Source organism: Podarcis raffonei, chromosome 1 (assembly GCF_027172205.1).
Source record: "Podarcis raffonei isolate rPodRaf1 chromosome 1, rPodRaf1.pri, whole genome shotgun sequence".
Classification (NCBI taxonomy): domain Eukaryota; kingdom Metazoa; phylum Chordata; class Lepidosauria; order Squamata; family Lacertidae; genus Podarcis; species Podarcis raffonei.
The window spans coordinates 57,573,386-57,600,573 of record NC_070602.1 but is presented as its reverse complement, the minus strand read 5'-3'; the positions used below and the strand labels follow the sequence as shown (position 1 = coordinate 57,600,573).

Here is a 27,188-nt window from a genome sequence, read left to right as displayed (position 1 = left end):
GAGCAACCATTTCCAATCCCTTGGACAAAATAATTAAAAATGATACAGAAGTTGGTAATGTTATGTGGAACTTCTATATTTCCATTGCATTCCATTATTTTTAAAACAATTTTTCTTTCAAATTCTGGCTGGAAAATTAGGCTTTTTTCTTAGCCAGGACAAAACATGTTTCTTCTTGCGTTTATTTCTAATTAAGTGCAAAGAAGGGAGGGGACTCCAACCTACTCACAGACCTCAGATCAACATATCTAAGCCTCAGAAAACTTCTGGGGCACAGATATATAACAATTGGTCTTACCTGAAGTGTAGATTTGCGAGTAGGGATGCTGGAGCCAATGGGATGGGCTATGTCCTTGTCATGTGACGCTAGGCAGGAGCAAAGAATTGTGTGAAGCAGGCTGGACTCCTCAGTTTTCCGGATTTGCCAAGAGGCAAACACTGATGGAGTCACTGAAATAAAAGGTCTGCCTACTTCTTCTCTCCATGGCTCAAAAATCTAAAGGAAGAAATGTACTAGGTATCTGAAAGGCAAAGAAATTATTATCAATAGACTATATCTTCTGTAAAGTGCATCGGAAATCTCCCTTGGCTCCAGCATCCCTACTAGCAAATCCACACTTCAAGTAAGACCAATTGTTCTATTTACTTCATGGGATGCTGGAGCCAATATGATGGGACATACCACAGCAGATGAACAGAAAATGGGTGGGTCCCCGATCTGAAGATGCACCGGTTGTAAAACCTGATGGAGAACTGTATGGCCAAAGACTGCCTCAGCTGCAGACAATCAGTCCAGTTTATAATGTCTGATAAAAGTGGTGGTGGACGACCAGGCAAAGGTTTTACAGATATCCAGCAAGGGTGTGCTAGCAATGAAGGCTGCAGAGGTGGAAGCTGACCTTGTGGAGTGCAGAAGCCCCTGAGTTGGCTGGGGCAATTTGAGGGAATCATAAGCAAGGAAAATACAGGCTCTAATCCACCTCACAAAAGTAGCACTGCTGACCCTAAGCCCCAAGGACGATGGGTGAAAGGATAAAAATACAAAAGTCTATTTTTTGTCCAATGAATGTATACTTTCAGAGCTCTGCATGCGTCCAAGGAATGTCATACATTTTCCCTGGGATATTTAGCGTTAGGACAAAAGATTGGTAAAACCAGTTCTTGTTGAACACGAAATCTAGAGAGTACTGAAGAAAGGAAGAAACTGTATGTAAAACCACCTTGTCTTTATGAAAAACACATGTCAAGCTGTCGAAAGAGCAGAAAGTTATGACACTCGTCTAGCTGTGGTGATAGCCACCAAAAGACTTTAAATGAGAGGTCCGAGGAGAAGTGTTTGTTTGTTTGTTAAAGACAGAAATCTAGAGAAAATGACAAGGAGGTGAAGATGAGATGAAACAAGATAGACTTATCTGACGAAAAAGGAGAGCCAGGAGGTATGACTGCTGCGTCAGGCAGGAGGAAAAAACTCAGGAGTCCAGCCTGCTTCACACAATTCTTTGCTCCTCACGTGATGAGGACATAGCCCATCCCATTGGCTCCAGCATCCCACAAAGTAAATCTACTCATCACACAGGAGGTCCAGCTCCTCTCATCACAACTCTGGCAGGACAAGACAAAAGATACCTTCTCTGCCAATGAAGTTGGCTCCCTGCTTGCTAATGATCCATACTTTGCTGCCCATGCTTCTCTCAATACTTCCAGTGTCACTGCCAGAAAAAGCTCCCTGATCCCCTTATGAGGAAACGAGGCAAGCTGCTTTTACCTGCTGAAGGCTGAACTCCAATTGGCTCTCGTATTCTCTCTTTCGATTTGATATTCTGTTTTCTTTCTTTTTAAGTTCATTTTTACTACGTAGGTTGTCATTTGCAAGTCGCTCTATTGCAGCCTTTGACTCATACAATGAGATATTCTGTAAAGAGAGTTTTTCAGTTAGCTTCTGCAGCTCTTCATTTGATTTTGCAAGCTTTCCTTCTGCACTGTTTAAATCTTTCTCAATTTTTTCACTTTCTGAATGTGACAATTTCACAGATTTTTCCAAGTCCAATATCATCTCCTGGTATTTAATAGAATCCTTTTGCAACTGGTTGATCTCCTGTTGTTTTCCCCTCAAAAGTTCTTGCAACTCTTTAGTTTTGTTTTTTGTCTCATGATTGTCTCTCTGAGCAGTTTTCAGTTTTTCTTCAAATACTCTGACCAGATGCTGCTGTTCTTCTTTTTCTCTTATTGTGTTGCATTTCTCTGCTTTCAAATTTTCCAACTGCTCTACAAGGAGGCTGTTTTGTATCTGTGTGGCTTTCAGTCTGTCTGTTGTTTGATCCAATTTTTTGATGTGGTTGAGCAACTCGGTCTCCAAAAATTCTCTCTCATTTTTTACTTTATAAGATATTTCTTGAACATTTTCTAATTCTTCTTGTAAGAGACATTTATCATCCTCTAATATTTTAATTCTTTCACCAAGACTGACTATTTCCTGATTAAGATTTTTACAATCATTTTCCAACTTTAATAAAGAGCTTTCCTTCTGATGCAGAGATTTTTCAGCATCTTTCAACCTTTCTAACAAAGTTTTGTTCTCTTGCTTTAAGATGAACATGCTTTTCTCTTTTTCTGAAATCCCCTCATTTAACAAATGAATGTGTTTTAATAATGACTCTCTTTCACAGAGGGAATCACTTATCTTGGACTGCACATCACACTTGTTCAATTCCAACCGTGTTTGGAGGTCCCCGAGAGCAGATTTTGTTAGACTAAAATCCTTAGAAAGCTCCTCATTTTCCTTCTCTGTTTTCTCCAAGGTTTGCTTTAAAATTTCAGAAACTTCCTTTAATTGCTTATTTTCCTCCATTAGCTGCTTGCTCTGAAGAACAGATTCATCAATTTTTCTTTGATAGTCTTCCAAGCACAACTTGTGCTCAGAGGCTTGCTTTTCAGCTGCAATCTTTAGCTCACTTATTTCCTTCTGTTTAGATTCAGTCAGCTGTTTCAGTTGTACACTTTCATCAGCTGCTTTTTGAAGCAGCTCCTTAAGTTTATGTGTATCAGATTCTCTCTCATTTACTCTGTGAAGAGCTTCCTGCTTTTCTTTTCTAGTGACATCAATAATGTGCCTCATTTCTGCTATTTTACTACTAATATTCTCATAGGCCTGAAGCAGAGACTCATACTCTTGCTTTAATTCACTGTGTTTAGCTTTCCAGCCTGTTAATTCAACTGTCTGAGAATCTTTTAAGGAATTCAATTGAAAAGAAAAAGCTTCCTTCTCTTGCCCTATGGTCTGCATGGTAGACTTCAGACTCTCACACGCAGCAGTTAGGTTTTCATTTTCAATTAACAATCTAGCATTTTCTGCCACAAGAGTCTCCTCTTTATACAGTGCAGTACTCAAGTTTTGTTTTTCTCTACCCAACTCAGACCTCAGCTGTCCAAGGGTGTGAACCTTACCAATCAACTCTTTGTTTTCCAAAACCAGTAACTCCATTTGATCTTTAAGAGTTTTGTTTTCCTTCAGTGCTTCTTTACGTGATATTAAAGCAGCTTGGAGCTTTCTTTGGAGACGTTCCCTGTTTTTCTCTTCAGCATCATACTTCTGCAGTTGAGGTTGATAGCTTCTGCCATTTACATTTTCTTCTATCCGTTCCCGAGACATTTCTATTGGTAGAGGATCTTGATCACCTATTCTTTCAGTTAATGTTTTTATTTCTGTATTAGTGACATCTAGCGATTCTCTTTCTGTGCAAGCGACATCTTCCAATGAACTACAGAAGTCTGGGCCTTGAACACTGTTCTCCAGCGCATTATCAGAATGTGGCCACACAGTTTTTGCATCCTCTCTTACACCTGCCACATTTTTGTATGCACTAGAAACTGGCAAAACCTTCTCACGCAGCATATTGAATTCCATCAGTAGTTGCTTGTTTTCTTCACTGGGATGTCTTTCAGTTTCTTTCAGACTTGTTAGGTGATCTTCATGTTTTTTGTGGAGTTGACTCTTTTCATTAGTCACAGTTTCAACCATAGTTTTAACAGCTTGCAATTCATTTTTATATGATTCTAGTTGTTGCTTAAGCAGACCTTGTTCAATCAACATATTGTCTCTCTCTTGTTTATACTGTTGTTCCTGTTGCTCAACAGAAAACTTCAGTTTTACTGCTTCTTGCTGTACGCTACCAAGTTCAAGTGACTTCTCTTTTAACTCTTCCTTAAACTTTTCTTTTTCTTCCATAAGTCTAGCATAGTTCTCATGAAGTTTCGCCATCTCAGACTCTTCCATTGTCACCATACTTACCGTCTTTCCTGATTTTTCAACCCTGACATCAGCTTTCACATTTAGCTCCCCGGACTCTAATGTTTTCTGCTGAGCATTTTCACTGTGCCTAAGAGATGTATCGGTGTCCAACCTTTTCTGCAGAGAGTATAAAAGCAATAAATTGGAGTCAAATTCTTCACACTTTCTCTGATGAATCTCCTGGAGTGCTTGCTTTTCTTTTTTAATGAGCTCAAAGTCTTTTGTTAGTTCATTAAAATCTCCTCGTAGCTTAGCATGCTCTTCTTTTTGCTTCTGAATTTGTTTAGTGTTTTCTTTGCGGACCATAAGCAGTGCCTTAAGTTTCTTTTGCAGGATTTCCTTGTCTTTCTGCAACTCAGTGACTGGATTCATTTCATTAGGTTGGTGTGTTTCGTTACTACAGGAACTTTCGGTATTTAGGGTAGCTTCCGACCCATTCGTTTCCTTGAATGTTTCATCTCTCTTTGCTATTTCACCTTTGAGATTTTCTATGGTTAAGAAAAGTTGTGAACGTTCCTCTCTATGCATTTGATCTCTCTCATTCAGCACAGACTCCATTTGTGCAAGCAGACAATCCTTCTCTTGAAGATAGATCAAGTTCTTATCAGACATACTTTTTTGTTCAGCTATAGTAGCTTTGAATTCTGTAACTGCTTTCTCCAGCTGCTCCAAGTGTTCTGCCTTGGCTGATAAGGTTTCACTCATGTCATTTATCTTCACATCTTTTTCTAACAATTGTGTCTTCAGTCCTTCAAGTTGGGATTCGAGATCTTTGTTGTGAGCTTCAGCATTTTCAACCTGCTTTACTAAGTCATCAATTTGCTCCAGAAAACATTCTGTCTTTTTATCAAGCTTCTCATTTTTCTGAATTAAGTCCTTCCTTATTAGCAAAGCTGCTTGAAGTTTCTTTTTCAGATTCTCTTTTTCTTGATTTATTTTTTCCAAAGTAATATTTAGCTGCGCCTTCTCACACACCAAGTCTTTTATGGTAGCTTCTTTGTTGGTCAACACAACTTGATTGAGTTCAAGTTCTTTCTTATATTCTTCTACCTGCTGTGATAATGTACTTATCTCTTCTGTCATGCTCTTCCTTATGGCTTCTAGTTGTTGCAATTTGATAGCAAGCATATTTTTTTCCTCAGAGAATTTTACCATTTCATTAGACATGGATTCCATGACTTGAGTAACTGAGCAATCCTTTTCTTTTAACTGCTGGCTTAGAGAAGTAATTAAATCCTTCTGTTGGTTAGTTTGGGAACTAAAGTTTTCTATCATCTGGTTTTTATGCTCTATTTCTTCTAAAAGTTTTGCTGCTTTTTGACATTCGGTGTTCAGTGTCTTGCAACTACTTTCAAGCTCTTTTTCTAATTTATCTGTCTTCTCCTGGAGGAAAACCACCTCCTTCCTCATGTTTGATAATGCAATGTCCTTTTCTTCACAGACAGATTGCTGCCTACGTAATGCATCCTTAGCAGTACTCAGTTCGTTTAACAGATGTTCAATCTCAGATTGGTCAGCAGCTTTGGCCTTTTTAAAGTCATTCTGCATCAACTCTTTCTCTTCCTTCAAGGACAACATGCTTTCTAGCTGATTATTCAGGTGATGTACTTCGTCCTCTCTCTCTAAAATAGTCTGCTGCAGTGCCATTGCTTCAGCTTCTTTGCTGACAAAAGTATCTATCACAGCAGAGAATTTTTCCAATACAGTCTTAGCTACTTGCTGACCAGCGTCACTGTCACTGTCTTTGAGGAAGTACCTACTACTTGACAATGCAGACAGATGTTTGGCCAACTCTGTTTGAATAATGTTCTGTTCTTGATGCAAAGACTGAATTTGATCCTCTTTTGATTTCAGTTTCCTTTCTAAATTACTCAGTTGCTCAAGATTAACATCATTTTGCTGAGTTGCCCTAGCAAGTTCTGCTACCCATCTGTTCTCACTGGCTTCTAATTTTTCATGAAGTTCTTTTAGCTCTTTAGATTTTTCCTCTAATTGCTTCTGGTACTTAACCAAGTCTTTCTTTTCCAGATTCAGTTTATCAAAGTTCTCCTGTAAAAGAGCTTTATCATTTATTAAAGAATCTATTTGTTGTTGCAATTTTTCTATGACCTCAGAATTTAAATATTCAATATGATTAGCCTGTTCAGTGCATTTTTCCTGTACAACCTGTAGAGCTCTCTCTCTCTCTTGAATATTTTGCTTCCACAGCTCAACTTGTTCTAATGCTTTATGATGCTCTGATTTTGCAGATTCAATTTCTACTATCAAAGAGTCAATTTTAATCTGGCTACTGGCAATGCTTCCATCCTTCTCTTGCAAAAGCTTTTTTAGTGTAGCAGCACTTTTATCTAGCTCTTCTCTAAGTAGCTCAGTATCGTTGCTAAGAGCCTGAACATTACTTTCTGATAGTCGAACACCGATATCTTTAAGAAACCCAGTGATAATCTCTTTTTTTTTACTCAGGGAAGCACTGAGTTCATTTTTTTGTTCATACAGAGCATCAAATTTGCCCTGCAAAGTTAAGAAAATGTTTTCTTTTTCCTGGGCTAGTTCTTTTAACTTTTGAATTTCTTGCTTCAGTTCATTTCTTTGACTATGAAGTTGAGAAATTAACTGTGACTTTTCTTCATTTATTTTTAGTTCCTCTCTTAGGGTTTTCACAAGATTAGTAGGATCCAAAACAGAAGCCTCTTTTTCTGCTAGCACCTGGCTAATGTCGTTTATTAATTTATTCTGATCACTTATTTCCTTTTTCAAACAAAGATTTGATTCTTCTGCATCAGTAGCTTGCGTCTTCAAAGTCTCACATTCATTCTTTTTATCTTCAAGTTCAGCCTTCAGTTCACTGTTAATGAGTGAAATGTTATTCACTGCTAACTCCTTCTCCACAATGACTGCTTTTAATATTTCTGCTTCAGAGGTCAAACACTGTACAAGTTTATGCTGCACAGAGGAAGTCTCAGAAATACATGTTTGTAAATCAACACATTCCTTCTCCTTTTGTTTTAAAAAGTTATTTTTCTCTGTAATTGACTTGTTTAATACTTCATTGTTTTCTATCATATTTTTAAGTTGACTCTGGAGATCAGAAATTATTTCCATATTCTCAGACAGTTGAACTCTAAGAAAATTAGACTCGTCAGATTTACTTTTAAGTAATTTTAGCTCTTCATCTTGCTTCTTAAATTTATTCTCTTTCTCTTGCACTTCCTGAGTAAGTTGACTAACTTCACTATCTAGAACCTGTACTTGGCTTTGCAAATCTGAAATAATTTGCAAATTATGCTTTTCATCTACATCTTTGTTTTCTTTCATTTCCTGTATCAAAACTTCCCTCTGGGAAAGAAGAGCCTCTTTATCACAAAAACTGCTTTTTAATGTTTTCATTTCGCTAACTAAGGTATCAATTTGATCCATAAAAACTAAAATATTATTAGTTTGCTGAGACAACTGTGCACTTAAGGGCACTAGTCCTTCACAATTTTTCATTAATGTAGCACTGGCTATTTCTATATCTGCTTTCAATTTTTCATTTTCTAATTTCAGCATATGAGCTTCATGTTTTGTGGACACAATTTCAGACTGATGCTGTGTTAACTGATGCTGAAAAGCATCGCATTCATTTGACTTAGCATTGCAAACAGCCAAAGCACTATCCTTCTCATGTTTCAAAACATCCACTTCTTTGACTAATAGTGCTAGCTGATCATTTAATTTGGTACACTCTTCTGTTTTTTGTGAAATCTGCCTGCAAAGATCCTCAAACTCCACCCCTTTAAATAATAGAGTACTGTCTTTGTCTTCAAGCTGTTGAGATAGCTTTATGTTATCACATTTAAGCTTTTCTACTTCTTTTTCTAACACAGTCATGATAGCTTGCTTTTCTTTTACTTGCTTAAGTAATGCATCACCATGCTCAGTTTTTTCTTCAATAGATCTGCTTTTTATTTTAAGCTCCTTTTCTAGGTCTTTAACCTGTTTCTGTAATGATGAGGTTTTTTCCTCCTCCCGATTAAGCTGTTGGACCATCTTATCATACTCTGTCCGAAGCAATGCTTTGTTTTGCTGCTCATCCTTTAACTGAGTGATATAAGACTGTCTTTCTTTCTCCAATTCCTTTGTTATCTCTCTGCTTCTGGAGAGCTCATCAGCTAAAATGCCACATTGTTTCTCTTTCCCCAGTAACTGCTCTGCAAGTGAATTTTCTTTTTGCTTTACAAGGCCTGAGAGTTCTTCAACTTTCCTTCTTAAAGTCTCTTTATCGTGACTGACCTCTGAAAGCATTTTCTGGTGTTCTGTGGCATTGGCACACAACTTACTCTCCAACTCAGCCATGGATTGAGCACGCGTTAACAGTTCACACTCTTTCACATCCAGCAATTTTGACAAACTCTCATTCTCACTAATCAGCTGTTGCTTCTCTTTCTCCATAGTATGTATCTCATTTCTAAGCTTTTCACTGGCTTTAAGCTGATCTGCAAAACCTTTTTCTTTCTGCTCAAGAGCTGCTTGTAACTGCTTGTTAGTCAAGATGACAGTTTGTCTTTCGGTTTCCATCTTATTAATTATTTCATGTTTTTCATGCAGCTCATTATTAACTTCTCTCCACTGCATTTCCTTGCTATTCAGTTCTCTAACTAACTTAAGCTTTTCCTGTTCATTTTGCTGCTCCACAACTTTAAGCTTGTCTTTTAGGGATATCACAATCTCTGCTTTTTCTTGCAGTGACTTTTTGACAATTTCTAGATGCTCAGTATGTTCAGCAAGTTGTCTGGATAAATTAGCTAAATCTTCATCTTTTTTAGCATTTTCTAAAGTGAGCTGGTTGTGTGAATCTTTCACTGATTTCAGCTCATTCACAAAACTTTGTTCTTTGTTTTCTTTTTCTTTTAGTAATTTGTTCAATTTCTCCTTTGCAGAGATATGTTCATCGACCTGGGATTTAAGATGGTCTGTTTCCTCCTTACATTTTATTTCTGTTTCTTGCAATTTTTTAGCTGATTTACTTATTTGTTCTTTAAGCAATTTAATTTGTGACTCACACTCCATGAGTTTGTTGTTGTAAGTAACATCACGAGTCTTGATTGCAGAGTGAAGATCTTTAACTGTTTGGCTAGTCTCTTTGATTTGCCTAACAAATTCTTCATTCTCTTTTGTTTTAGTAGCGTTTTCAATTTTCACCTCTGCCAGTTCTGATTTTATTGCACTTAACTGCTCAGAAAGTTCTGAAAGCTTTCTGCCTGCACTGTTCACATCTTCGGTTTGTACATCTTTCAGCAACTGGGCTTCCCTTTCAGCCTTGGACAGTGCTTCTTCCATGTCTCGCATTTCATCCTCTTTGCACTTGATCTGGCATTTCAGAATATTAATCTGCTCAGAATACGTATTTATATTTGAAGTAATAGCAGAAAGTTCTTTGTCTTTCTCAGCTAAAACCTCTCTGAGGTTGTCAAATTCTCTTTCACGCCTCTGGAGGTCTTGAATTAGTTGAGACCTCTCTTCTAAATGAGTTGTGTTTAATCTATCAAGTTCTTCATTTGTCTGTTCAAGATCCAGTTGCATTAATTCTATGGCAGCATCCTGTTTCATGGTCTGAAAACAAAAATAAAGGGGAAAAAATGTCTAAGTGCCCAAAATTTAACATTAACTCAGCAGTACTATTTGTAGTTGGAATCCAAAAAGATGTTTAGGTTCACCCAGAAAACCATAACTTTGAGGAAGTAGCAAAGGGATGGTGCTAACGCAATTTAATTTTCCTCCCCCCCCCCCCCCCGCATCGGATGAGTGACCACCTCCTATTTCCATATAATATACTGTTGCCATATACTGCTTCTTTTAACTGTTGTCATATCTTATTGTACACTATATCATATATACATGATATGATGTCTATACCATATACTGTTGCCATCTTGCTTTGTTTCAACTACATTTTGATATGATGCATAAGGAGCTACTTTTCAGGAAAAATGAGCCTCAAAGTTTCCTTGGACTAATGAAACTACTTTTACAGTTCTGTTTATAGTTATTCATTATTTAATGCTCATATATTACATATATCACTAAACAGACAATGGATTGTATCTAATGAAGTTGCTCTGTTTACCCAAGGACTTCCACTTGCACAACCCCTGCATGCCTCCACTTCAAACCTGTTCCGGGAGGGTCTGGAGCAAATTGGGAGGGGGGAAGAAAGAGGGGAGGGTGAATTATGTTGCCAAAGCAGAAATCCTTGCACAAACCAGACAACTTCATTGAATCCAACCTATTTATGTAAGAAGCCACAACAAAAGTTTGCCCTTTTTTACCTTTTCTTGAAAGGCGGTTATTTTTTCTGTTAATGCAGTAATAACTGCTTTCTGTTCTGCACACTCTTCTCCATAAGCACTGCACTTCTTCTGGACATCTTCCAGCTAGTTTCAGGGAGGGAAACATTCACTGTTTTCAATTGTGACAATTCAATTCAATTGTGACAAAAGGACAATATTGTCCATTATATAAGTATACTGACATTTATTTAATTCAGGGTACAACCTACAGAAATTTACTTAACTAATTTACTTAACTTCGCCAGTGTTTACAATATGCTCCGATTGTTGGTTCACACATAGGGGGATTGTAGGGATTTCCAAAATGCCAGGGGAGGGAGCAATTAAATGTTCAAAGAACTACTGAATATTTACCAAAGATGGCAAATTGCTTGACCCAGAACACAATACAGTGGTACCTCGGGTTACATACGCTTCGGGTTACATACGCTTCAGGTTACAGACTCTGCTAACCCAGAAATAGTACCTCGGGTTAAGAACTTTGCTTCAGGATGAGAACAGAAATTGTGCTCTGGCGGCACGGTGGCAGCGGGAGGCCCCATTAGCTAAAGTGGTGCTTCAGATTAAGAACAGTTCCAGGTTAAGAGCGGACCTCCAGAACGAATTAAGTTCTTAACCCGAGGTACCACGTACAGTTTAAATAGTAATCATCTTTCAATGCTTTTCATTTTCATTGGATTACATTCCCTTTCGTACTGAAAATGGCCAAGGTACCACTGTACAACTTGACTGACTCAGAACTGTAAACAACTCACCTTTTGTTCCCTCTGCAAAAGCTTTTCACTTAGTTCTTTGTTTAGAAGGTCTCTCTCATGAATTGACTTTCTCATGTCTTCTGCCTGTTCTAGCTTTTCATTTGTACTTGAAAGCTTTTGCTCCTTTTCCCCAAGCAAAGTTTCAAGCAAGCCATTTCTTTCATTTAATCTGCCAATAAAAGAAATGATCAAATATATTATGATAAACATTCTCAAATATATGTGGACATCAATTGTACTATGGGAAAAATTTAAAGACATAGCTCCCTGTCTATATCCAAAAGCAAGATCAACTATTCCATCAATTGCAAGAAAAAAAACTAAGAATGAAAATAATCTTTATGAAAGGGTTTCCCCCCTTCAATTATCTGCAGCAGGTAAAAGTTTAAAAACATTTGACAACATATACACCAACATTCGGATCTGAATAACATATGGGGTATAGGGTAGGGAGGCTGGGGAGGGACTATAAATGTTCTATTTTACCCTTTCAGTTGTTCATTCAAACTGGAAACAAGAACTTGGTGTTTTTCTGCATCACGTGCTTGCTGGTTGCGCAGCTGTGTAAGCTGGGACTGTAAACGGTCATTTTCATTCTGTAAGAAAATCATTTACACAGCTGGTATTTGCACTGACTATAAAACAGGGTTATCTTTGAACTACGTGAGTTAGATTCTACCATTATAGCTCATTTACTACCAGCAAAATGTCATCAGAAATCTTTGTTCCCAGTAGAAATGACTCATTTCTGGTGATCTTATCCTGTGACAGCCAACATGGAAAGAGACATCCTATAATATTGACTTCAAATAAAAGCACACCATGCAAACATGCAATGTGTGGGAGGAGCTTACTTTTAACAGATGTTGCTAAAAAAAGGCATGTTTTTAAGATGCTCCAGTGATGCCTAACAGAATTTTAATTTTAGCATAACTGATCCGCACAGAATTAACTGAATTATATTTGTTTTTCTTTGCACTTGTCCAAAAATCAACCAGTGTGTGAAGTAGCAAGATGTAAAATAAATTCTGGAATGTAATCCACAGGGAATGAAGCAAGCTCCACTGACACAGTCAATTTATTATGGCATCTAAATATGTTAGTCTACCCAGCTTCACAAAACTAACACACAAGATTAAACTGCAAAAACACACCATCCAAAACCAGAAGAAGCTCAGAAAAATCCAAAATTGTCATTAAATGCTGGGTAGGTTAGACACAAAATATCACTTCTATGTAAAATAAACTATCACTTGGGAATGGGCAGGACACACCTGTACAGCCCTCAATAGCTGCCCTTCTTCCTCTACACCAAATGCCACCTGCATTGAAATGCTCTGTTACAATGCAATATACATTGACATTCTGCTGCATGAGAAAAATATTTTGAGTGACCCCTCATTACACACATGCATTTTAGTATGTTAAGGAAGCTATTAGTCGAACCTTTAGACGAACATATTAATATTTAAAATTGCACACTGTTTGTATAAAACTTAGAAAACTATGTTCATTGTATATTTTTCTTGTCTTTCGTGAACTTATGACTTTCATGGGTCTGTTTTGGGGCTACAGTGTATTGTCAACAACACTGCACATTCTCCATTCATTTATACACACACCTGGGTAATTTATTCCTGCTGTAATAGTACCTGGCTCTCACCCGAAGCATCTTGTTGGGTGAGATGGAGCTAATGCACAAATGTCCTGGCCACAAACACATACAGGAATGGGGCGGAACAGGTGGCAGAGATGTTGGCATGGGGGCACATGAGTGAAGCTAATCTAGTGCACCTGCTGGTGCATTTGCACCACCCAGGAAACAACAGTAACCCATCTTCCAAGAAGCTAGAGCAACTGCTCTGCGCTACCCATTATGCTGCTTCTGCATTTTCTTCAACCAACAACACACAGTCCTTCTTTTCCAAGGACTTTGTACTGGCAGTTTAACTCATTAGCTATCAGAACATCTTTGAGCATTCCATGACTTCACAGTAGTTCAGCCAATGAATGGGGAAGGCTTATTTTAATAAAGTGAAGTCATTGCACTTGCAAACATTAGCTAGGGAGCAATAGAAAAGAGTATCAGCCAATTGATTAGATGTAACAGATCAAAACTACTCTTTATTCCTGCTGTCACTCGTGGATCCAGGAATGGAACGAGAAGCAGTAGCAAACTCTAGTCTGCAAATCTGCTTTTTCAGATGGGGAGAGTATGGTCCTTTTTACTGCAAGTAAACCCACCTTCCTAGGTCACAAGTGGCCCCTGATGCAATCTATCTTGTTTGGCTTCAACTTCAATTTGTTGGCCTTCATCAAATCCTTTCTGCACTCCAATACTAATTAAGGATTTGCCCTACTGCTCCTTTTCATGTAATGAGTAATCCCCTATCTCACGGATTTAAGAGGCAGAAATCCAGGCATCATTATTTAAATTGCATTTCGGTAAACAAAATGGATATAGATTTAAGCATTACTTAGATTGAATAAAGTATGAGAAAATAAGGTAAAATAAAGGTTTTGCTTTTGTAAAGTTAAAATATTGCTATTGCATATCTCCCTCTTTTCTTAAAAAACACACACCCTATAATAGTAGCAAGCATCTAAATGCCCTTCCTCACATTATTTCCCATTCTAGCATGTACCTGTAGAGCTTCCAGTCTGCTCTGGAGCTGCAATCTATCTTCCAAGTCCCGGCAACGTTCTTCCAAGAAGAGAATTTGTTCTTGCAACTGATTTCTTTCCAATTCTAATTCTTCCACGACAGTCCGCAAACCTTTTTAATGTGAAACACACATTTTATTTGAACTGCCACCAATTTAAAGACATTTTACTTAACTCATAGTATGATATAATCCATTAGTTGCTTAATTAAAGCTTTTTAAATGTTCATATTAACAATAATTCTGAAGAACTACAGTGGACCCTCTAGTTATGTACAGCTCTGGATACGTAACTTTCGGGTTACGAACGTGGCAAACCCTGAAGTGTATACTTCCGGGTTTCGGCGCGCGTGCATGCGCAGAAACGCTTTGCGTGCCGCATGCGTGTGCATAAGCGATGCCTCTGCCTATGGGTTTCGGGTTGCCAACTGACCCCTGGAACGAATTTAATTCATATCCGGAGGGTCCACTGTATTTTGTTTTTATACAACAACCACATGGGTTGCATCAGGTACATCTCTAGACTTAAGAGTGCCTCTTTCTAAGGTTGCATCTGCTATTAATTTTTTGAAATAAATTTATTTTGTTAAAAACAGAAAACAGAAATCTACTGTCTGATATTCCCCTGATATTTTAATTCAATTGACAAAACATTGCAGCTCTAATTTTACTGTCCAATATTATACATTTCATGCAGAATTCTTCTGGGAATCAATCCATTCTATTTTAAGCTTCACTAACTTAAATGACTATGCCCTCAAGCTTAAGATGCAAATAGGAGCTCAGTTTAGTAAAATTCTTCCCAATGATTAAACAAGTAAAACCTGATTAATCAAATGAAGCCCAAACCATTAAGTATCTCACTGCTTTGGGGTTGTTTTTTTTAGAAACTGGGGGGAGCTTCTTAGTACAGTGGTACCTCGGGATGTGAACGGGATCCGTTCCAGAGCCCCGTTTGCATCCTGAATGGAATGTAAGACGTGACGATGCGTCTGCGCGTGTTGCGTTTTGCCGCTTCTGCGCATGCGCGTGACGTCATTTTGAGCGAATGCGCATGCGCGAGCAGTGAAACCTAGAAGTAACATGCTCCGTTACGTCTGGATTGCCGCGGAGCACAACCCGAAAGCGTTCAACCCGAGGTATGACTATATAAACTATTAGCTTTTAGTTTAATCAAGCTCTTGAAAATAGTTTTCTGTGTATTTAATTTAAAAAGCAAATACTTTGTTCTGTCCTTTATTTCATTTCAAGAGGCACAGATTATCTACCCATTTCAGAATTTGTAAGGTCAGTAGTACACTGGAGAGGAATGTCCTGTGAAATTTTCTTATTTTTAATGTAACTCATAACTTTAGTAGATCTTGGCAGAACAACCCTACTTTCTGAAGTTTGCTTCATTATTAGCATCTAAAATGTACAGGTTGTTCAACGTAACTATCACTGAGATACAAATAGAGCTATCTTAAGAACTGGAACAGTTCAAACTACGGTCCACAGGCTGAATCCAGCCCAATTGCCCTCAGGATCCGGCCCGCAGACAGTCCGTGGATCGTGTGGATTCTATTCATTAATTTTTTTTTTGTTATTTTTTTCCCCCTGCGCCATTTTTGGGGGGTACCATTTCCCCCACACACATACCTTCCTCCCTCCTCCTGGCTTCTCCCTGCCCTTCTCCCCGCCCTGCATAGAGGAGGAAGGGGGCTGGGCTGAGCTGGCTGAGCGCCATTTTGGACAGTGCCTCTCCGGAACCAGCCAGCAGCATCATAGGTAGGCAGGGGGAGGGGAGGGGCTGGGGGAGAGGGGGGGAGAGAGAAGCCCCTTCCGCCGCATGCGCGCACGCACACGCACACGCGCACAGTCCAGCCAGCCACAAGGTCTGGGGGATGGTGAACCGGCCCCCTCCCAAAAAAGTTTGCTGACCTCTGAACTGGAACATGAAACAGAATTGGAAAAGAAAGACTACAAGTGGACTACATGACTAGAAGCATTTTCACAAGAACAAAAGAACTAGAACTTAAAAAATAATAATCTTACCATTAATGACAACAATCTTTATTCACAAGTGACAGTCCAAGGTATAAAACCACGATTTGAGTTCTAGTTTTGAACCAAAACTAGACAGTTCATCCAGCACGCACATGCTTCAAAATGAAACAAAAAAGCAAGCCAAAAAAAAATTCAACTTAGATACAAACACAACACAACATGGTTTGTTAGTTGAATTTGAGAAACAAAAATGGGACAAAACAGACGCTGTGCATGCTTTAATAAACTGTCTAGTGGTTGTCACACCTGCATTAGGGGAAGTGTACTCTGGCCACCAACCTCCCATGTTCTCTCCTTCAGCTGAATCTGTACTATCCATGGTGACATTCAGCTCTTCATAGCAATGTTTTCCATTGAAGCCATAGTCGTCCTACATGCAGGGGGCGAGGGTGAGAAAGAAAATTGTGAAATTAACAACCAGTCAAATGTACATTGTATCATCCACGGCGAACACCACACTAAGGAGAGTTTCAATAATAGATTAAAGAAGGAAATGTTTCAATAGTACCAGTACCAAAGTCACCATATCCATTTTCAATCTCCCACTCCACATATTAAGGAATCACATATGCGTGGAGCACAATAGGAAAAGTCTTTCTACTGATTACACCATCAAATAAATATGCATACAAAAATGCAAACAACCTTACCTGGAGTTTCCTGCTCGACTGGGCAGTCATCCTTCCCTCCGGCTGCATTCTTCCAATCCCTTGACCTGCGGCCAGTTCCTCCTCCAACTCCTGCTGCCCTGAGACTATGGCTGGATCAGAGCAGCCAGGAAAGAACCAGTCATCCTCAATCAGTTTTGTGCCACAAGAAAGCAATCATACATCAGACAAACATACTGTACACATTCACAAAAGGGGATCAGTGATACAGACAGAGGCTTATGAAGGATTGGCAGGAATAGACACACTCCATATCATCATTCACCTTGTGATTTCCCTCTCTACACAGCACATGGGGACAATTTGAATGCTATTCTTTTTAATAGAAGCCATAGAGGATAAAAAAATCTCAAAGGCAATTTCCCCACCCAAAGAAAAATAATTTGTTTATGGATACCGGCAAAGAGGGTAGCCACTTATATAACCAGATTAGGCCTACAGTTTTTCAGTGTTCAGATATAGCTGATATGTGATAAAATGCATCACCTATGCATATATTATTCAGCTATGCTTTCACTTTATGAAAATGAAGCAAGCCTTGCTTATACATTAATATTAAAGAAAGCTCTCGTTCCAGGTAATATGAGGAAGTCACAAGTCTGCATCATACACTGCAAACTGGCATCAAGCCATATCAATTAATTTGTCAATAGCACACAATAATTTCAGACAGTAATTTCAATAGCTAAAATTAATGCAATCTATTGTGAAAGATTATTTTTATTTTATTTTATTTTAAGGACATTCCCATCTGTTTTGCGTGATCAGCGCAGTACATGTATGTGATAGATGTTTCATATAAAGCAGACAAAAGTCAGCATAAAGGAATGAAGGCAAAAGTTGGCTCCATACTTTATCCATTGCTAAAACAAGAACTCAGTTGCAACTAATCATCTATAGCAAATTAGTATTTTTATTAAAGATTAACACCTGAATAAATTAACACCTGAATAAATTTGGTACAAACTGTGTCCCAGTCTAGATTTCATAAACTGTACAGGAATCTGTATAAGAATAAAGCAATTTGGTCTACATTCCATATGTTGATCATAGGCTAATCAAGTCTTTTTAGATGTGCAGCATGTTTTTAGTTATATGGAGGTACACTCATCAGGGGGATGGGCTGGTTGTTGTTCTCTATTTGTTGTGTAGTATGAGAAATGTCCCATGGCCCAGAATTAAATTAGGTTCCTGAGAAACTGCAACACAGCCTCTATCACAATTTGTCAGTTAAAACTCCACATTTATTTTCTCAGGCATTTCAAGAAATTTTCTAGAAAATAATGGCTGGTACTAAAGGAATGCCAATAAACTTGGCTCCAAATATTAAATATTTTCAATTTCTAGACTCCAGGAGTAGTCAGTGAGGAGGGTCAGAGTTGTGCCCCTAGCCTCCTAACAGCACAGTCACTGCCACATACTAGGAGGCAGAGTAGCAAGGCAGCAACGAGGTTGGTACTGTGTGGCTGCACTGGCTGGAGGACAGGATTGGCTCTGCTGATGCACCTGAGCATCACTCCCCAATCACCTCAGCCCTTCTCCTCTAGGTAAGCAACAGCAACTCCACTGGCCGAAAGTTTGTGCATTAACTACGGCCGTCCTCACCAACCACTGCTGCTAGAATCTGTCTACCTCTCTCTTGTGCACACAGGAAGTCCCATGTGTGCAAATTAACTTTAATGGCACTGTCAGGCTCATTTTTCACAATCAGCAGTTTCATTCATTCTTATGTAGTTTGTGTTTGACTTGCTAGTGCTGAAATTTCTGTATTCCTTGAATGTATGCTCTGCCCCCATTACTGAAGGGAATATTTAGTAAATTAACATATGTATATGTAGGTTTCTCACAGCTCAAGATGGCTCACACAGAAGCATAAAAAAGCAAGAATTGAAATAGCCAGGAAGCTTTCACACTTGAGCTTGACTCTAAAGAAACCCAGAACTCTGCTCATGCAACAGGGTTTCCCCAACCCATTCCTCCTCAATAAAGCACCTCTGTACTCCTCCTTAAAGACACTCATTAGAGTTGGGAAATGGTGCAGTCCACAGCATGAAGTAGTGGAAGCAGAAAGGCCAATTTCACACAGGCAGATGTGCTCTCTGTTTGAACTAGGCACTTTGGAGGAGTCATGGAAATTCTGTGAGTGCCTCAGAGCACCCAGGTAGCTATGGAATAGCCTGATACAATGTGTGACACAAACGTGATACAACCCGGAGTTGAACACTGTATAGCTTTCACTGCTGATTACAGCAGGTAGAGCTATAACAGGGCTGTTTACTTCCGATGTTTGATACCAATATGCTTTCCAACTTAGACACAATGTGAACTTTCCAATACAACTATATACATTTTAGTTATGTGTCAATAAACATTAGTTATAATAAGGTTTCAGCACCTGCAAGTCAAAACACCAACCCACAAGGACCAATTAAAGAATCTCATTACAAATTGCTCATAGCAATTTGGAAATATTTGTTACTATTAGTCAAGCTCTACAGCTTAGGGGGGGAAACCTGATTTTTTTCAGATTTTTTTTCAAGTTATGACATCAGACTTAGGGCTACAAACAGATGAAGCAGGAAATACTTTCATGTGATTGTGTTCTAATGCCTTGAGAGCAGTGACATTTGCACCTATGTAAGTCCTGTTCATGATGCTTTGCAGTCGCCCATACTAGTAACATCATTACTGTTGCATTTACTATTTGAATATTCTTTTGAAAGATTTAGTGTAGTATCTATTCATATTTCTGGCCCCCCAAAAATGTTAATTAAAAACCGCTACAGGCATACTTTTTAATACTGAAAGTATGACTTATTATAAATTGTGCAATTTGTCTGGTAAATATGGAGTCAGCTATTAGTACAACAAAGAATGAAGATGATTTTGTTAACATAAATGAAGAAATAAGCATTGCAAAGGAGAAGAAAATAGAGTTTAAAATGGCATTTGTTACTTATCTTAATAAAAAGGGGGGGGGGAACACATGCCACCACAAACAACTGTTATACCACACTATTGAAGATTTCCCACGAAAGACTGTTTACAGAGGAAAATCAGCAACAGTACACCATAAGCTGTTGTGGCTGCAGAATCCTGCATGCACAAAACTGATGGGAAACTATGTTCTCAGTGGCTGACCAAATCGCAGTGTAGGTTAGGAGTGGAGGGGGAAGGGACACCAAGTGCTCATCGGGTTTAACCGCAAAGAGGGGGAGGGAAACAAAACAGAAACATCATGCTTAACCCAGGGGGGAAATGCAAAATTAAATACTGATCAGACACACAAAGAGATCAACATTTGACCATATTAATGCATAAGGGCTTAAACATAACAAAATATTTGAGCCCCCAAGCTCCCTTAATTTGGTATTGCATTTGTATAAGTTTGGGGCTCTCGGGTCCATATAATAGGCACGAAAGGAAAAATACACAACTAATAGCTAATTTAACTAATGCCCAAGGTAAGGCATTCAGAAATACGACAATCATGAGTCTTTGTACAGCGTTCCTATGAATGCTAAGATTTGCCCTTGCATAGATTGCTCCTGTTAGTTTAGACACTTCATGGGAATGGCGATGTTACTTGTTGCTCAAAGTGACAAGTGTCACTTTGATTAGGTCCTTTTACATCATTTATACATCTGTCTATTTAACAGAAACATGTGATAAGAAACTCTAGGACTTGTGAATTTTGTTGGGCAACTCTCTGCTCCATTATCAAGAGTTGTCCAGTGCCCACAGATAAAGAATTATGTGCAATTGTGGAAATTCAAAGGATATTCCCCCTTTATAGTTCCAAAACCAGATTAAATCCTACAGCCTGATCATGAGACTAGATGACAGTAGCCCTGTTGCAGTGCTCCTTTTCCAGAATCTCCAAAGTACACACAATGGACTTATTCAGAGCAAAGCTGTCATAAAGAGATTGCCAAAAGGACCCTTTATAGTTGGCTCCAAAGGTTGAAGTTATTCTGAACTTCCTGCACTCTTGCAAGAATTTAGTCTAATTTCACTACTTTTTGATGGAACTGCAAGCAGACTGAATAACTTTGCCCCATTTACAACATTTCAGACATTTTATTTATTTGTATTTATTTTATGGCTTATTTATATACCACCTTTTAGCCCAAAGCCCCACAAATCAGTGAACAGAATAGTAATAATAAAAAGTAAAATTACAATAAAATTACAATAAAAATTTAGCTGCAGTAGTAGGCAATTCTGGAGCTAAATCTGTAACTCTTAGGATCAGGCTAGTTCAATAAACTGGACAACAACAGAAGTAGTCAGATACTACTAAATGTCCAGCTGTAAAATTCTCACTGCAACAGTGATCCATAGAAGACAGATATAAATTTTGGGTGACACTGTCAATTTGCTTTCAATATTTCCAACCTAACAAAATGACCTAATGTCAAATCAAAATCACCTTCTCTCTCCTCTTCAATCTGTGACATTCTTAGAGCCATAGCAGATTTCTCCTCTCTGATTTGATTGTGTGCATCTTCAGACTCAGTTACAATTTCTTGCCATTCCAAAAGCTGACTCTGCAGCTCATCCACACTATCAGATTCACTAGCCTGCAGCAAGTGAAGACAGGATATGGAAATAATACAACCAATTCAAGAAATATGAGGAGCTGAATAACCTGACCATCAGAAACTCCATATAAATCAAGTTTTCTTTTACACAAACCTAACAGATCAACAAAATACAATTCTATGGTTCTGTGAGTGTAAGTAAATATCCAGTTTAGGGGGGAAATAAAAACTGAAATTTTAATATTGCATTGGGAAGGTGGGCTCCATGCCCTTTGATGGGGGCCTATTTTTGTTCAGTGGGAGCAATAGTATGGGGGTGGGAGAATGAAGGCTAATTGAGACCATCTTTGGAATCAGGCCTGACCAGCACAGAAAAGTGGAAAGACTGGCCCATTCACAGGCTATAAAATGGGTTGAAATAAAAAACAGCAACAGGCTTTCTTTTGATGCAATAGGCAAACAAACCAATATGGTTAACATAACAATACAGAAACCTATACTAACGATTCACCAGATTTTTGGTACACCATTTTTTAATAGTTTTCCAGTTCTCTACATTACTGTACTTCACTATTTCTACTAATAGCAATTCAACTAAATTCAGTACACCCCAACAGTAGCAGACCTGCGAAGCTGCCCTCTTCGTAACTTGTTCAAGGTCTGCTTGCAATTTTTGCTGCTGTTGTTCGTAGACTTCCAGCTTATTCAGCAATTCTTCTGTAAAGACAATTATTATTAAAGACAATTATTTACCGGGGAAAATATTTTGATGAAAAAAATTATATTCAAGCTACAATCACAGAAATACTTAGTGTAAGAATGATTTCTACAGACAAAGCAGTGTAGTATTGAAAAATATGTCCAAATAATTTCTCTGTATCCTAGTAAATAATCTCAGTGCGGTCAGTGGTTGCTTTCCCTGATCCAGTGGGCCCCAGCTGGACTGCCAATCTTTTGCTGAGTAATCACAAACTGTTTTTTAACCTCCGAGCCTCCACTGCATGTGTGGCTGGCTATCTTGCTGAAGTTTCTCTGGATCAGGACCTCTCAGGTGTCTTTACATTTTTTAAAAAAGAAAATGAATAGACTGCAATTATAAATCAATATTTACTTGGATGAAAGTCTCACTTAAAGAAGTGATGTTTACATGCATGAAAACATGGTTTTGATCACACAACATATAAATACCAAAGAAGAAGTAAAATTGAGCCAGGAAGCCCAACTGGTTATATCTCACACAATAAACCTGCATACCAGGCTGACAATGGTTCAAAATCCAGTTCCATATATCTTGTGGATCTTTATTTGCTTACTTGTAATATGAATTATTGTTTGCAATTTAGTAAGTGGAGGGGGGGGACTGAAGCTCTAAACACTATATTCTGACATTATCTTAAGAGACACCTGTTCAACATTATCAGAAAGACAGAAATTTTGTCACTTCTTACCATTCTGAGCTTTAAGTTCAGAAAAAGCTTGTAGTGCAGACTGCAGCTCTTCCTTTTCCTGTTCCAATTCTGAAATCCGGTCATGCAAGGCAGTTACACTCTTATTTGTTGATGTAGCCTATCCCAAAAAAATGTTGCTTTGTTAATTTTTTCCCAATACATAGGTATGTTTAAACAAAACCTTAAATTGAACCTCAGACTCTTCTAATAACATCTCTGCCACATCTGTATCAATCCAAAGTATCAATTTTTCTACACAGTGATAAAATTAGTTTGTAGCCAAATGACCCAATAATGCACTAACTGTTCAACTAATAACCCATTTTTGTATACTTAAGGAGAAATGTATTTATTTTTCTCGACACTCTGGCACATTTGTTTTGAAGTTTTACATACATTATTACGCTCATCTTCAAGCTTTGTAATTCTGGATTTGTATAAAGCTTTCATCTTGAGGAACTTAGCTTCAGATTTGCTGGCCTCTTCTGATTTTAGTTTCACTTGAGCTTAAACAAACAAAAACCTCAGTTACTATTCAGAGTTATTGCAAAACTATCACTATAAAAATGTGGTACTGGTTTAGCAAGGATTATATAGGTTTAGCTAGGATTATTTAAGTATCAACAGTACAAGTTTTAAAAAAGAAATTAATAAACCATATTCAAATGTGACATTTCAGAATTACTAAGAGTTGCTTTACACTGACCAGGTTTGCACAGCCCAGTAAGATGAACTATGGCTTTGCAAAACAGCATGAACATGTGGGTTTGTTCCTGGCTACAGCTCATGGTTAGTAAGTAGAGAGTTTAACCATGAGCCACAGTTCAGATGACGCACTAAGCCAAACCTTGTCTTAGCACAGCGCAGCGCAGAAGTAAAAAGCACCAAGGAGGAGCAAAGTGGCTGTGAGCTCCCATCCAGGAAACATATTTCTGCTGTCTTGCTAGGCAGTAGTTTGACTTACCATGTTGTACATATCACTGTGATAGATTAGATACATTGCAGTACAAAGAAGCAAGCCTCAGGGCTGCATTCTTCCCCCATCCACTGGTCTATGAAAGAGGCTACACAGGATGAGCGTGCGATCAGAAGACTTAGTATGAATTCAATGCATTGAGCAAGTCATTGTAAGAGCTATTGTAGTTTACCTTCTAGGTTCGCCAATGTTTGTTTCATTGCAACATCTAAATTACTTTTGTCACCGGAACTTAATTGTTCCAATTGCTTCTGAAGCTGCATCAGGGTTTGGTCTTTCTCCTGCAGCTCTGTTTCATGCTTCTCTCGGATCTCCTGCATGTCAGCATCATATTTCTCTCTGACTTTTCGCAGTTCAGTCTCATGTTTCTCCATCATGTCTCTTAGCTGGGCTCGCATTATATGCTTTTCAGCATCTAGCTTGGACTGGAGGTTGTTTTTCTCTAACTGAAGGTGATTCAGGTATTCATTAATTTCCTGGATTAAAAAACAATAATATTTTAAACAGAAACACAATACCCTTTTTATAATTTGGGAAATGCATTTATTGTGCATACATACACACTTTTGTGTGTATCTCAAATATGTCTAATACTACATCTGCCATAAAAGTACCCAGATCCTATTTTCTGAAGTAGGAGCAGCATTTAGAGATGCCACCACACTTCATTTTAGCAGGCATTCAGACCCTAATTCCAGCTGCTGACTGATGTGGAATCCTTTCTTGAATGGAAGGCCCTGTTCCCTCTGCAGCATGTTCCAGTCCACAAATAACTAGAAACTCCCAGTGCAGGAAGCCCCACGTCCACAGGCCCCATGCTTCTAATTTGGAGAGGAGATACCACCTTCCATTCACTTTATCAGAGGCCTGAGATAATGCACAAACTCTGCAAATGCCTGGAATGGATTGTGGATTTCACCACAGATTGTACAACCTGCCCTGAAGTTTCCTTGAAGAGAGGATCAGATTGAATCTGCTGTCTGCAAAAATGTTCTGGAAGAAACAGCAAGCAACTCACATGAGACTAAGCTGCTCTTCCAAGCATTATATCAGATATATAACTACTTGACTATTTGCTTAGGGGTTTTTTCCTTTATTTTCAGAATTATCTCAACACTCAAGCAGGAACCATATCCAATGTGAAATAATAAAAATGTATAACCACTGCATTTTTCTTTGGCAAAGGTGATTTTTAAATTATGTGTTGTATCTTCCTTATGATTTTTTCTTGTTTATAACATTTATTTATTTATTTATTTTCAACTTCTATGTTGTTTATCACCCAACAGGTCTCCCAAGTATAATCAATACTACTACTACTGCTGCTGCTGCTGCTGCTGCTGCTGCTGCTGCTGCTACTACTGCTACTACTACAGATACCCATGAATATAGTCAAATGCATGCAAATACTGTATTTTCTGTTAGCCTAAATAAGGTTGGCAACCAAATTGCTTATAACTTTTCAATCCTTGTCCCCTGTTCCTTACTTTTAGCTGCTGGTCTTTTCCATCCAGTTCTTTTTGCAACATGAATATCACCTGTGTCCTTCCTTGCATAACCTCTTCTTTTTCATGTAGCTTCTGTTTCAAGGCTTTCAGTAGCTGTCGCGGATGAAAGGATTTTATTTTATGGAATGGAAGAAAAGAGAGTTTCTCAAGAAATGTCTACTGGCATCCCTGCCAACTCTATCCACTTAATAAAACTAAATTTCACTTTTGTAGGATGTATGAAGTTATAGGAGTCATCTATTTCAGAAGTATTAACTATAAATAGGGACGCGGGTGGCGCTGTGGGTAAAAGCCTCAGCGCCTAGGGCTTGCCGATCGAAAGGTCGGCGGTTCGAATCCCCGCGGCGGGGTGCGCTCCCGCTGCTCGGTCCCAGCGCCTGCCAACCTAGCAATTCGAAAGCACCCCCGGGTGCAAGTAGATAAATAGGGACCGCTTACTAGCGGGAAGGTAAACGGCGTTCCGTGTGCTGCACTGGCTCGCCAGATGCAGCTTTGTCACGCTGGCCACGTGACCCGGAAGTGTCTGCAGACAGCGCTGGCCCCCGGCCTCTTAAGTGAGATGGGCACACAACCCTAGAGTCTGTCAAGACTGGCCCATACGGGCAGGGGTACCTTTACCTTTACCTTAACTATAAATACCAACATTTCTTGAGGGTATCAAAGGCGGAGAAACTCAATCCCTAAAACTATGAAAAGGTATCTCTACATTTCCCACCAAGTCCTCTAAATTTCTCCCTACACCACTATCAAATTTGTTTCCTTTGCTACAACTCTGTTTATAGGACAACAAGTAACAACAGTGGAGTTTCAAACAAACTAAACAAGTTATTGGGACCTACAGTGAGGGCTTAGTGACTGCAGAAGAAATATCAGAGAATGTCCCAAGACAAGAGCCCATAACTCAAAACTGAAGGCTGATTAGAAAGGACAGGAAAGGAAAACAGAAGGTGAAAGGAGGAATATTGGACTGGTTTTGTTTGCCTAAATAAGAGAAATAGGGTGTGTTCTTGTGCTCTGCTCTCTGGAGAGAGAAATGACTCCATAGCTGTTGATTTAACTGAGAGGTTATGCACATCCATGAGTGTACTGACTATAGGTACAAAACGACACATAGATTATAGGCTGTTGATTAAAGTACCCTTTCACCTACCTGTTCTAGATCAGCACTAGCATCTGATTTGGCAGCCAGCTTAAAGAGTTCCTGCTCATGTTTCTGGGCCACTCCCATGAGCTCTTTTTCCTTTTCCAAGATCATATTCTGAAACACGTGGATCTTAAAAGCAGAACAAAAAAGTTTCTATAAAACTGATCTACAGTGGTACCTTGGTTCCTGAACTCAATCCGTTCTGGAAGTCCGTTGGACTTCCAAAACGTTTGCAAACCAAGGCTTCTGATTGGCCGATTGGCCCAGGAAACAATGCTGGCAGCTGAAATGGACATTCAGCTTCCTAAATACTTTTGCAAACCAGAACACTCACTTCTGGATTTGCGGCGTTCAGGAGCCAAGCCATTCAGGAAGCAATGTACCACTGTATACCTAACAACATCATTAAAGCTTGAATTTTCAACTTTATCATTAAGTGACTACTAATATTCCCCTAAAATTTGAACAATTTTGGATTAAAACAAGTTAGCTCAGGAAACTCCTTGAAGTCCTGCCTTGAAGAACAACATATAGATTATTTGTGCTGTAGGAACTGAGAAACAACGGCACAAATATTGTGTAAAAAACCATCACTCTGTGTCTAGAACGGGGCTTTTCAGAATCCCACATTAGTATCATTTAACATACTTCAAAAATATTCTTGATTGGTTCACTAACCAACTTTCTTCAGGGCTCCTTCAGCTTTTCCTTTTCTTTTTCATTAAGAAACTTTAGAATACAAAACAATAAATAGCGAACAGCTCAACAACAAAATGACATCACTTTTTTAAAGTTACAAATTCAACAGAAGATCCTTTC

At 38.6% G+C, this 27,188-nt stretch overlaps 1 protein-coding gene across 6 annotated transcripts in view; it reads right to left on the bottom strand.

Moving 5' to 3' along the window:
• Positions 1-27,188, bottom strand: part of LOC128413867 (golgin subfamily B member 1-like) — a 43,844-nt gene that overhangs the window by 5,263 nt on the left and 11,393 nt on the right. For 3 of the 6 annotated variants that reach the window (XM_053388345.1, XM_053388376.1, XM_053388386.1), the window contains exons 8-21: positions 26,376-26,498; positions 25,205-25,318; positions 23,890-24,193; positions 23,138-23,247; positions 22,742-22,859; positions 21,919-22,010; positions 21,182-21,332; positions 16,732-16,886; positions 16,328-16,451; positions 14,018-14,148; positions 11,859-11,968; positions 11,373-11,541; positions 10,597-10,701; positions 1,766-9,880 (exon numbers count right to left, since the gene is read on the bottom strand). In XM_053388345.1, the coding sequence (XP_053244320.1) occupies positions 1,766-9,880; positions 10,597-10,701; positions 11,373-11,541; positions 11,859-11,968; positions 14,018-14,148; positions 16,328-16,451; positions 16,732-16,886; positions 21,182-21,332; positions 21,919-22,010; positions 22,742-22,859; positions 23,138-23,247; positions 23,890-24,193; positions 25,205-25,318; positions 26,376-26,498 (9,921 nt within the window). The remainder of the gene's footprint in view (positions 1-1,765; positions 9,881-10,596; positions 10,702-11,372; positions 11,542-11,858; positions 11,969-14,017; positions 14,149-16,327; positions 16,452-16,731; positions 16,887-21,181; positions 21,333-21,918; positions 22,011-22,741; positions 22,860-23,137; positions 23,248-23,889; positions 24,194-25,204; positions 25,319-26,375; positions 26,499-27,188) is intronic. The other 3 variants (XM_053388350.1, XM_053388359.1, XM_053388367.1) reach the window with 3 other exon arrangements.